Source organism: Ceratotherium simum, chromosome 21, assembly GCF_057802395.1.
Source record: "Ceratotherium simum simum isolate JZ-2026a chromosome 21, ASM5780239v1, whole genome shotgun sequence".
NCBI lineage: Eukaryota > Metazoa > Chordata > Mammalia > Perissodactyla > Rhinocerotidae > Ceratotherium > Ceratotherium simum.
This window is the reverse complement of record NC_141920.1, coordinates 42,584,947-42,598,284: the sequence shown is the minus strand read 5'-3', so window position 1 is coordinate 42,598,284 and position 13,338 is coordinate 42,584,947. Positions and strand designations below refer to the sequence as shown.

At 35.7% G+C, this 13,338-nt stretch overlaps 1 protein-coding gene across 1 annotated transcript in view; it reads right to left on the bottom strand.

The window, feature by feature from the left end:
* LOC101401682 (ADP-ribose glycohydrolase MACROD2) overlaps positions 1-13,338 on the bottom strand; it is a 776,405-nt gene that overhangs the window by 50,864 nt on the left and 712,203 nt on the right. The window contains exons 9-10 of the mRNA XM_087445636.1: positions 11,388-11,462; positions 10,719-10,811 (exon numbers count right to left, since the gene is read on the bottom strand). Of these exons, the coding sequence (XP_087301762.1) occupies positions 10,719-10,811; positions 11,388-11,462 (168 nt within the window). The remainder of the gene's footprint in view (positions 1-10,718; positions 10,812-11,387; positions 11,463-13,338) is intronic.

Genomic DNA, 13,338 nt, shown 5'->3' with positions numbered 1-13,338 from the left:
GCCTGAATTTTTCACCATGTTTTGGAGAAACCATGTCGAGAGGTAATGTATTAGTTTCCTTTTGCTGCTGTAACAAATTATCACAGACTTAGTGTCTTAACGTAACACAAATTTATTATCTTACAGTTCTGGAGACCAGAAGTCTGAAATGAGTCTTATGGGACTAAAATCAAAGTGTTGGCAGAGTTGCCTTCCTTCTGGAGGCTCTGGGGAACAATCCATTTCCTTATCTATTCCTGTTTTTAGAGGCTGCCTGCATTCCTTGTCTCATGGCCTCCTCATCCATCTTCAAAGCTAGCAACATAGCATCTTCAAATCTCAGACTCACAATCTCTTTCTCTCTCTGTTTCCCTCTCTCTGTCTCTCTCTTTGCCTCTCTCTCTCTCACACACACACAGACATACACATTATATCTATATTAATCTTGTCTATTATTTATTCTATCTAATTAGATACAATTACTATATTTTATGCAAGTTTTATGTTCTGATTGCATAAGGTTGTCTCTAATATTTTGTTAATGGGAAAAACAAGAGTAATGTAATGCAGTATGAAATGACTATATCAATTTTGAAAAGTACTCCCTTACCTTGAAATTATTTGTCATCTTATTATGGACCATGCATCTCTTAATCCTGAACATTATTATTTTATAAACTATATTTGAAAGTACATGAAAAATGAAGGACAGGTAAAGTAAACTTTGTGTATATTTGAGGAAAAAACTAAATATGATAAATGGAAAAGGAACATTCTCCTTTGAAATATGTCTTTAAGAAGAAATATCCAGTTTTTTCCCTTTCATTCCTATTTCCCTGCAGGGTTTTTTTTTTATTAGCTTCAATTAAAATCCAAGGCTAATAAACGATGATGACATCTCTGAAAAATGAGCAGATGTGCTTCTATGTCAAAAATGTTAGCTCTAACAACGAGATGGTATTTATTGGTTAGAAACATGACTGATTCATCTCAACATTTCTTTTGAAGATTCACAATGAAATAAAGCAACTGTATACAATCAACCCAAACCCCTTGCTATTATTAAAATGCCTACTTCCCTTTTCCTATTTTTTTTAATCATTGCAGCAGATGTCATAAAATAAATGTAGTGAAACATTCGAGCAGCAAGCTCCCTAATTGTTTTCCATCTTGATTATAAAAACACATTGAAAGGTAAATCCTCACAGTGAAATAAAGGAAAAAAATAATTAACATTCAAAATACTCCTTGTACCACCTGTTCTTTACATATTGTGCTGAGATAAAGGCATCTGAAGTATAAAAGAGTAATGAAGAGAAATTGAACTTCCTTCTAAAATAGAGAGAAAATTTAAAATCCACTTAAATTTGAAATCCAAATCAGAATGGATATACCTTTTGTACAACCAATAGGGTCTGGAAGTTCCTTCCTCTGATGAGTCAAGTGAAGCAGTGAAGTTTAAACCCAAGTACAATAAATATTTTATCCAATATATATGACATAGTAGTTTGTGGCTGTTATTTTTTTTAAACCTTTTTAAATAGATATTGAACTTCTGTGGTCTTTGAAAGCAGATACTACAACAAATATCTGAGTTTAAGTTTATATGTTAAAATTTGGGTTGACAATATTTTGGTCTTAACAACAACAAAATATGTAAATGAACATAATTACACATCCATATTATTACAATCTTTGTGTGCCTCACTCACTTTATAGATTAGTCCCTCGTTTGTCTGTTCTGTCACCTTGATGGTCTTTCGTAAAAATGGTTATGATTATGACATTTAGTTCACAGTCATAATGCAAGTCTCACTTGTAGTATACTCATAGAAATCAAAGATCAGTTTACTGGTAAGTAGGTGAAACCCCCTTTTATATCCAATGGCAAAAAATGCGTTTAAAGGAAACTTAAATTTTTATTCTAAGGGAAAAAAAGCCAAGCTAAATGTGTCTGGCCAGGTAACAAGGCCAAGTCAGAGGCAGTAGGGATGACTTCACACCATCTGTAGCCTCAAATGCTTGTGGCCCAAGCCATGCTGCTTCGGGATGCCTCTAGTGGAGGCTGACATCAGAGGGAGCTATTTTTTCCAATCCACCGGCCTGAGGAAGGTTGTGGACAGAGCAAACATTGTACCTACAGAGGGGCAGGGCATTGTGGGAACAAACCTGTTTTCCCAGTAGTAGTGAAATATGCATGCATATATGTCTGTGTGTATTGATAAAGACTGCATAATTTAGGAGTTCCCGCATGAAAATGAGGGGTTTCACATTCAGGGTAATTGGGGCTATATTCACATATGCTATAGACTAGGGGTCGGCAAATTTTTTTCTGCAAAGGGCCAAATAGTAAATGTTTTAGGTTTTGTGTGTTTTAATAAAATTTTATTTGTGGACACTGAAATTTGAATTTAATGTAATTTCCACGTCTTACAAATTATTATTATTATTTTTTCTAACCACTTAAAAAACCATTCTTAGCTCACAAGCCGTATGAAAAGAGGCAGCGGGCCATATTTGGCCTGTGGGTCGTAGTTTGCTGACCCCTGGTAGAGGCCACAGATCATTCTTTAAATATTGTTTTATTTCATCTTTTCAACAACTCTAAGAAGCATGAGGATAAGTACATCTCTCACTAAAGAGGAAACTGAGGATCCTAGAGGCTTAAGCAGATTATTCATGGTTATAGATAGTTAGCGTCAAAGCCAGAACCAAAAATCAGATCTTCTGAATCTTAACCCTATGAAATACACACACGTACACACACACACACACACACCTTCCTTTGGTACAGGATTCATATAAAATAGTAAAAAAAAAAAAGCATAGGAAACATGAATTATGTATATCAAAATAGGTAAAAAAATATATATAAGTAAAATATATTACATATAGTAATATATCATATGTATGATTTGCACATATAAATCACATATATAAAATAAGCAAAATACATATACATTGTATATAAGCAAACTTTATATTATATAGTTTGCTTAATTTTACAGACATAAAATTCATATTTCCTATGTTTTTTTCCACTATTCCATATGAATCCTATACCAAAAGCCAGCAGAGTGCAATAAATGTAATATGTATATGGTCCTTATTGACTATATACAACAATATTAGGTGCTCAATAAGTATTTGTTGATTGAATGAATGAATGAATGAATGAAACAGCTTATGACTTTCCATTATGTGATATGCAGTAGGAAATGGTGTACCAATGTGCTGGCAAGAATCCCACTTCTAGTCAGATTTATGAGCTAGTAGGAAAAAAATAACTTGATTATATTACCAGTAATTAAGTTTTCCTTATCTAGGCTCAGTGTAGTTTGCACTGTGAAATAAATATATTCATTATACTATCGTGCATTGTTTTCACGTCTTAAAATCTATGAAATAGTGAATTGTAAAATTTTTGTTGGCCAGGACATCATGGTGAAATTGACTATATCCATAATGTACCAACATCAAAAACAGAAGTACCAAAACTTGCAGAATGGGTTTCAATGGCTTGGATGAAAATCTCTGAAAATAATAGTGAAATAGGGCAGGGGTTGGGGATGTGGTAAATCAGAAGTGTTTAGCAACTGTCTCTAAGTAGATGCAAAAAAAGTAGGCAGCTCTACATAACGCAAGACAGACATAAGCTTTGTGCCAAAGACTTACTTCCTTTATGGATTCTTTCAAATTCTGAACTATCAAAGTGTTTAATGGCACAGAGGACAATGTGTATGAAACAAACAGATATTGATGACTCTGATTGAAAGTGATTTAGAAGTAGGACCATGAATCTGATGAAGTTTTAGTAATACCTTCACTGATTTATTTAATAAATTTCCTTTTATGTAATCTCAAAAGTTATTTTTGATAAAATTCTGTCTTGTTCAATCGTTATTTCAATAGTTATAAAATAAAAAGCCTAAATGATAAGAAAACATTGTATCTTACTTTAACTGGCAAAGTTAAAAAAAAATTCTTAATGATACATAAAATGATGGTGCATCTTACAATTGAGGTATCTTAGAAGTATGTCTACAGCCACAGTATGTGTACATCTACAGTATATGTAGAATAGCAGCCCTCAGCACAAAATGACAGCAAGTAAACTACAATCTTAGAGATGTAATTAGAGGTTACTACCCTACCCTAATTCTGCCTTGATATTTTGTCACTGCCTGTTAAACCTGTCAAATAGCTAACATTGATGAATTCAGTGAAATGGAAAAAAAAAAGGGTAAAAATGACAGTTTTACGTTCAGTATACTGTCAAGAAAAATTGTCTAAGACTTGACAGTGGACAAAAGAGATCCCTGGGTGTCCTTTTGGTGGAATGCTGGGTGTTGTGCAGCATACTCTCTGGGATTATCTGATTCTACAGGAGTGTTATTCCTTTGACTAACTTTCTATCAACTAGACTATTTTCCATTTCTGTAGGAGTAGATGTTGACTTGTAGAAAACTTGTAGTAATAAAAATGAGACTTATTCATAGCAGTGCAAATGTAGTCTGTCTGGTGGGGAAGAAAGAATACATTTTATTGTCCTATATGATATTAACCACTCTTTCAAATCTCAGTACTCCTGAATAGTGTGTGTATGTGTGAATGTGTGTATATATTCAGTGTTCCTGATTGTATATGTATATATATAAATTCTTTTTTGAACCAGTTTTAACATCTTACTGGTCCCCTCATGAATTAATGATTTAAATAAAATCTTTTACATGTATTCACATTTTGTCTTTGCAAATTACTTTGGTAAGCCACATTGCCATATGCCTCAGAGCAAGCCCAGACCTAGGCATGATACAAAATTAAACTGTAAATGAAATTGGGAAGTTAGGGAAGGGAGAAATTTAAAAAAGACAAAGGGGATCTAGGAACATAGCTAGATGCTAGAGACTTATTAGAAGAGATGGTCTCTGAAAATTCCCCAGATGGGGATGGACTAACAATTACAGGTTTCAATCCTAACGTTCACTTAAGCCTGCACGTATCCTCGGGTTCGTGGTATCTCAGGGAGTGAAAGGCTGAGAGGTGTCCAAGAAGGGGTGTCTGAGTGGTAGGCACCGTGAGGATCAGAGACAGCTTATGATGAAAAGAAAAGACACAGGCTGAAGTGAGAAGTCATCAGAGGCAGGAACTTGGAGCCTGAGATTAGAAGAAATAATCCTCATCCCAAAGAATTCTCAGAGATATTGGAAAGGACCATAGGTTCCCCCTAACATGTAAAATGAAGTTCACGGCAATTTTATCTTAATTTTAAAAGACGAGATGATCACAGCAAGCTGGAGGATCTGGCCACATTCAAGAGGCCTGATATATACTTCCTTATTGGGTAGCTCCATGTGAAATTTATATGTGTTTAAATTTACACACGTACATACACATACACACTATGGAAACCAAAATTATTATTGTAGCAGCGAATATACTTTGCATTCTTCTATGGGTTTTAACTTTAAAATTATAGGTTAGTTATGTTGTTATTTGATAGAGAAACATGAAGATTAGCATTCTAAAAATAAATTTTAAAAAATCATGTTAAATGTGAATATAAAAATTATATCTTCTTATCTTATACAGTATAATTTGAATGAACTAGTTCTATCTATATATATTGCATACATATAGAAATGCAGAAAAACTAAGTAATTTAGCTTAAAACTTTATAATTTTTTTGTTCAATGTATTTAACCAATACAAGGAATTTCATTAAACACTTAAAAATATTCATAAAACCTGAACAGAGACCAGCATTATTAATTTATCTTGTATCCTAAAACAAAATTTTGGTTGACAAGTTCCAGCTACAAAATATGATTAGGAAAGAAGGCCAACAGCAGAAGAAACCATTTGAAAATGAAACTGCCCTGAAAACCTAAATTATAGTGCTGCTAATGTGAAATATACAGCATTACTAAAGTTGATTTCGTTTGAAAAGATGAGATATAAAGACCTTCTGAAAATATAGTTCCAGTAAGTTAATTAGTTAAGATGCAACTTCATATAACATCTTGCCTGAATCAAAAATATGCCCAAACTGTGATTCTTTGTAGCAAAGAACGCAGACTGGAGTTTGAAAATTGAATATCACGGGATGTCTTTGTGTTGAGCAATCCTAGTGTGGAGGCTGCTTTTCAAGTAGAGAGAAAAGGGCTCTGTCAGCGATGTAAGAATCCCATCAATAATGGAAATCACCAAGGGCTGTGTAGTGGTGCTTTGTAGACAAAATAAATCTCAAATGGATTTGATTGGTAGGAGCAGAATAGAAAGTGGTTCACTAACTATGTGTTCACTGAAAGATGAAACAGTGGCCAGAGGAGCTGCAAGAAAGGATGTTTCCCATGTGGACTAAGAAAGACAGTCATGGAAATCCATCCAGCCTGGTTCTGAGCAAAGTTTATGAGTAAACCTAATTGGAGCTAAAAGGCATTTTTCCCCATTTAAAGTATCTCCAGGGAATAATTAGCTGTCCAATTATTGTTTAAGTCCTGAAATAAACTATGATTAATCGGGCTGATCTTTTTGTCTGGTCTAGGGCACCTCTGCATTTTTATCAATAGAACACAATAAATAAAACTGAGTAAAACCTATGATTTCAGCTTTCTCAGTGTATTGATGGCCATTGGCTCCCATGTCTTCATCTCTTGCTTCATCAAGAATGTAGTACTTCAGAGCTGGTATTCTGAGAAAATTTATAAAATTGGAGAACCTAATAATTGCATTATTGAGTTCATCCCCCTTATCTTACTTCTCCAGAAACTGGGATTCATAGAAGTTAAAGAATTGCCAGGAATCATATAGCCAGAGCTAGAAGCCATGGATCTCTGTACACTTTGTTATACGGTCCTGTTGTCAGAGGACAAAACATGAGCCTAAGGACTGATAATCTATCCTTGTTGCTGGCTGCACTTCACTTTCTACTTGCATGCTTTTCTATATCCATCTTTTTCCAAGACCTTAGACCATAATTTACCTTAAGTTTCCATCAACATTTTGGACAATGTTAGGGAAATAGATAAAGGATTACTATGCCATTATAATTCCAGTAATAATTATACTTATTAATTGATATGAGAAAAATAATTGGCATGTATACATTCTATATAACACTTGGAGAAAATGTCTGATATATTCATAATAAAACATATGAAAATTATGTGATATGGTAATGACACAATGTTGATACAGTTAAGATTTTATGTCAAATATTTCTAAAATCAACTATAAATAAAAATCTTGAAAAAAACATTTTAATGTTGGGTTTATATTTTATGCTAAAATATGAGATCCTTTTTAGAGGAGATCTCCTATAACATTACTTTCCCATTTGGTTATTAACCTAAATGATGTTATTTTACTGAATTTCATATGTGCTGCAAATCATGCTGGGAAAGCATAAAGCTAAGAGGCAACATGGCTATATGAGAAAAGCTGCCATATGTGAAACCTCACTTTATGCCTATTGAAATTTTTGTATTTCAGGTCTCCTAGGGACATGTCCATTGTGCTATTGTGTAATTTTATCAGCATGAACTTCTGCTGAATATCTCCTCTTCTTTTCAAAACCCATATTTTGGTAGAGCTAACTTCAAAACTTAGTGTTGTAACATCTGTGCCCATACACCTGGGAGCCATAGAAGATGTATCCTGAAGATTATCTACATTTTCTAATCTTATAGAATGCTACAAAATGAGAGAAAAAGGTTTTCCCATTTTTCCTGGTCTGGAATTTTTTGAAAGGAACAACTTTCTGTCTCCTTAGAAAGATTCTCAAAATAAAAGAGAACCAATATTTCTAAAACTAAAGAATATCCCTACAAATGTAATAGAATGCTCATTGGTTTTTATTTGCAGATAAGAGTAATTCTTTTTTTTTGTGAGGAAGATCAGCCCTAAGCTAACACCCATGCTAATCCTCCTCTTCTTTTTGCTGAGGAAGACCAGCCCTGAGCTAACATCCACTGCCAATCCTCCTCCTTTTTCTCCCCAAAGCCCCAGTAGATAGTTGTATGTCATAGTTGCACATCCTTCTAGTTGCTGTATGTGGGACGCCGCCTCAGCATGGCCAGACAAGCGGTGCATCGGTGCATGCCCAGATCCGAACCCGGGCCGCCAGTAGCAGAGGGAGCACACTTAACCGCTAAGCCACAGGGCCAGCCCCAAGAGTAATTCTTAATAGGTATGTGCAACTTTCCATTAAGAGACACTATGAATATACACAAAACCTGGAGCTATATTCTCAAAAGGTTTTAAACAAGACTCTTTAATAACTACATGAATCAAAAGAAAGCAAAAAGAAAAATTCTAATACCGTGAATTTATTTACTACTTCTATTCTGTGGATCTACGAACAATCAATGGCACCTTTTTTAAAAAATAGAAACTATGGTTGAATCAGCATTTCTCAAACAGAAGATTGAGATCTTGACAAAGAAAAAGGGCTTCATGAATAAGGGAAATGCCTCCCACCTCGCCCTTTCATTAGTTGTTCTATCTTTCCAGAGTAAAATATGCACGTTGAAACTGCCTGCCACAGATGGTGCTGAAAATGAAATGTGCAGAACAACTTGTTGCTGAAGGATAATGTAGAATATGTGGAGTTTTCGTGGATTCAAAACAGTTAGGAAGGACAATAAGTGGACTTGAGGAACTCCACCTGTGGGTTCTCTTGACTTTGTCATCAATTTATCAAATTATGATACATACTAAACACGTACGAAGTGCCTTCTAAGTGCCAGGTGTTGTTGTAATTGCTTTACATGTGTTAACTCATTAAATTTTTATCACGACCGTGTGTGACAGGTACTTTTGTCATCACGATCTTACAGATAAGGAAACCCAGGCACTGAAAGGTTAAATAACTTGCCCAAGGTCATGCAGCTTGTCAGCAGGGGGCCAAGCTACTGCACAGCACCCTGAACACACATTGTCTCATTTTCCTTTGGTTACTTTTCATATATGTAACAGAATAGCTTTTAACTCTTACTTTGAAGCGAAGAATAAGATGATAAAAGTGATGCATTTTAAGTTATTTCAAATTTAAACAGAAATATTCAAGGCAGGGCCAAGTGAAGTATCTGTGGTAAAGAAGGAATGCAAAATTCTAATTCAAGCCCGCAGGCGTTATTACTCTCCTATAGAGAAACATCAAATTTTAATAAGTTCAACTTCAAAGTTTTTACAAGCAAGTAGCAGAATTTGACCTCCCTTCTTTCTCACATGCCGTTCCACCATTTGCAGAAGAGGACTGGTATCCCACAAGGGAGAGGGGAAAAACGGGTATTGAACTCTTCAGTAATTGGAAGAGTACTAAATGCTGGAGAAGCCACTGGGAGAAGGGTAACATGTCAGTGTATGCTGAACGTGAGCTTTCTTTGTAGGTCAAGTTAGAAAGAGGAAAATGTACCAGTTGTTCGACGTTCCTCATTTCCATGTCTTGAAGCATAACATACAAAGTAAATAATTTCTGCTGTACATAAATTAAGCCAGTAGGCACAGCACTGTGTATTTTACATTTTAGAAGTACAATGAAGGGAGCAGTGCCACGTATCTGTATCTGAAGTAACTGTTGCATCAATTCTCTATTATCTTTGTCAGACATAAAATACTCCAAAGGTACCATTTACTTGACTTGCCAGGAACACGGTGTCATGAGCCTGAACTAGGATTTGCAATAGAGAAAAGGTTATTAGAGGCATATACAGGGAAGAATATTGTGCTCTAAATACAGTGGAAATAAGAAAATGATGTCAAAATCACTAACAAGGCTTAGTAATTAAACTGTGTGAATACCCCTGCCAAGAAGAGTTCATAATTTGGAAGCTGTAGTTACTATTGACCTGATTTTACAATTGAGATCATGTCTACCTTTTAATTTGGAAGCAAAATTGATCATCGTGTTCTGTAAACAAGGCCTGTCAAGTTATTACTTTGCAACTGCTTTGCAAACACACATTTATTTAAAAGCAGCATGATTTACGATATAGTACACTAGACAAATTATTTCATTTTTTATTTCATATTTGAGCTTCTTTTAAGAGATTGCTTTATATTCGAAAATGGAATTCTTCAAGTTCTTCAATAAACACTAAATTTCTTTGATAATAGCTTTTTTAAAATAGATTTTTTAAAAAGATGTCTGTCTTTAGTATATTGGCTTCTTGCCCCAAATACTGCTTTAAAATTTATGAAGTGTTCATTCCTCCCACGTCTTCAGAAATCATTTTAATGCTCACTTATTTGTTTTAACAGTTTTCAATATTATTGTATCCTAATATTAGCCACACAGCTTGCAATTTAGAAGGTTCGTATAATGTGCGTATTTTACATAAATTGCTTCCTTAATCACTACCATATGAAGGATGACAGAATGAAATCAATACAAAAGGTTGATCTATTTGTTTTAAAGCCATCTCAGATTTTCTAAGACTCGTATCCATCTAGGCCATGATTTCGGTTTCTCATAGGCTTTCTCAATACTATAAACTTCAAATTAAATTGAATCTAAATGAGTAAAAACATCTTTATACTATTTGGAAGGACAAAAAACGGTTACAAGTATCTCCTTTTGCCACTTCTAGATTTTATTCTACTCTCAAAAGTAGGTTTAGGATTAAAGAAATGTTCCTTTACAGGCTGCAATTGCATGAGGATAAATGATGGTTGAATTCCAGGCCGGAATCCAAAGAAACTCTATTCTTGACAGGTTAATTTAAGAGCAGTCCTACCTTTTTCACCTTCTTTTTCTTCTTGGTCATCTGTTAGTGGAATCACTTCTGGTTGCTCCACAGTCGTGGCATCTTCTTGGTCTGATGAAAGCTCTAAATAGAATGAGACAGAAGGATACTCAGGGATGTTTTAGTTGGAATCATTGAGAAAATACAGTGACTAATGCATAAAGAGTTAAAGTTCTCTGGGGGCCCGCCCAGTGGCTTAGAGATTAAGTGCATGCGCTCTGCTACTGGCAGCCCAGGTTCGGATCCCGGGCGTGCACAGATGCACTGCTTCTCCGGCCATGCTGAGGCGGCGTTCCACATACAGCAACTAGGATGTGCAACTATGACATACAACTGTCTACTGGGGCTTTGGGGAGAAAAAGGAGGAGGATTGGGAATAGATGTTAGCTCAGAGCCGGTCTTCCTCAGCAAAAAGAGGAGGATTGGCATGGATGTTAGCTCAGGGCTGATCTTTCTCACAAAAAAAGAAAAAAAAGAGTTAAAGTTCTTCTTTTTCCCTCTAAGTTTCAACAGGCACACAGAGCAGAACACTGTTGCCATTCTCTAGTAATCATTGCCTAAAACACACAGGCACACCACTCATACATACAAGTCTATGCAGAAGTCATCGCGCACAGTTTTATCTCATTCTCCAATAACAATATATTCTGGTTTCAATACCTTCCGTTTCCATACACGAGCTCTGGAACTCTGCCTCAATTTTTATGTCATTCTTTGTTGAATCATTCTCTTGTCCTGTTAAGAACAATGATTGAAAAATAAAAGAAATGTGATATGCATGACCATAGCTTTATCCTTGGTTTGAAAAAGCAAAAATTTCAGAAACCATGCTCTGATCATGCATGGAGAGGTAGAGAAATTTTGAATCAAAGCACAGGGTTAAGATATTATTTTGCAAATCATCAAACTGATGTCAATTATTTTATGAGAAATATCCAGATAATTTAGGCGAAAACCTCTTCTTTGAACTGATTGGTGTAATTAGTATTTAACTCATCAATGCACTGAACATCAATGGACACAACCTGGAAGTTTTGAAATTTTAAATAATTTCTGGGCTGTATGGGCTATCTACATTTAATTTTCCTTTAAGATATAGATATTTCCTGTATTGAGGATTCCTAGAAAATTAAAACACTACTTGTATCTTCATTCTTCAATCAACAGAGCACAAAAAACTTGAATAATGTGAGCACATGGGTGTTGGGTCATCTAATAGCTCAACCGTTCTCTTAAGACACCTACTAAATATAGCAAAGGTCAGGAGAGAATTTAGCCAACTCTTGATTACTCCGAGGCTAATTATCTAATAATGGTTTTTCTTTCACACCCCTGGCTTCTCCTCCTCCCCTCCCCTGTAGAGTTTGGAACATTTAAGTGCTCATTAAGAGAGGAAATTGAAATCTGTCCATTTTGCCTCATTTTAATGAAAGATTTTATGCTGAGCATATTTAGCTGTTGAATTAAAAAAAAATTTCCAGAGCTAGGGTTGGTCGTAGGCATAAAGGGGATGCAGAGGAACTGGGCTCTTTTCCTGGGTACATCCCTGAGGTAGATTGCCTTGTTCTTCCAACTTGTTTCAACTTCCTCCTGTAAGAGGATTCCACATCCCTGTCTATGACCATGTGACCTGCAGTGGCCCCTGTGGGACAAGTGTACGCTCCCATCTTATTGACAGCAGGCTTATTCACAGGACTTGGTTTAGAAAATGGCATGACAATAGACATGAGTTGTACTACATTTGAGCAGAAGCTTCAAGACCCATTGCATGTTTCCACCAGCTCTCTTGCTCCTAATACAGTGTGCTCCTTCAGCCTAGATCCTGGAATGAAAACATGTGGAGCAGAGCCAAGCAGAGACACAACAAACCTTCATTGTTGTAAGCAAATGGGACTTCTAGGGTTATTGATACTGCAGCAAAGCTGACTTATACAACCTTTCATCTTTATAACTTCCTCTTTAATACAACTGTTCTTAAACTGCCCACAATACTACTTCCCCTTGGTTCATTCTCTGCTAAGGTGACACAGACTGAAAAAAAAAAAAAAGTACTTTTTTGACATCCATTCCTCTCAAGCTCAATTTTAATCAAAAGGATCTGAAAAAATAATTACAACTAAGGCATGTTTATCTACCTGGTCACTGAAGCTAAAAATCTCGAGCTGTCTTTGATGACTTGCTCTCATCACTCCTAAAATTCTATGAAATGCCAAATCTTGATGATTCTGCAAAATGTTTCTCTTTTCCCACTTTCCAGTCCCCTTCCCCTTTCCTCATTCAGGGATATATTGTCTCTCTCTCTCTCTCTCTTTTTTTTGTGAGGAACAGTGGCCCTGAGCTAACATCTGTTGCCAATCCTCCTCTTTTTGCTGAGGAAGACTGGCCCTGGGCTAACATCCGTGCCTATCTTCTTCTACTTTATATGGGACGCTGCCACAGCATGGCTTGACAAGCGGTGCCTCAGTGCATGCCCGGGATCCGAACCCCGGGCCGCTGCAGCGGACTGCACACACTTAACTGCTACGCCACCGGGCCAGCCCCTATTGTCTCTCTCTTGAATTTGTCATTTTCTTCTCCTAAAATCTATCTTGTAAATTGCTAGAATTATCTT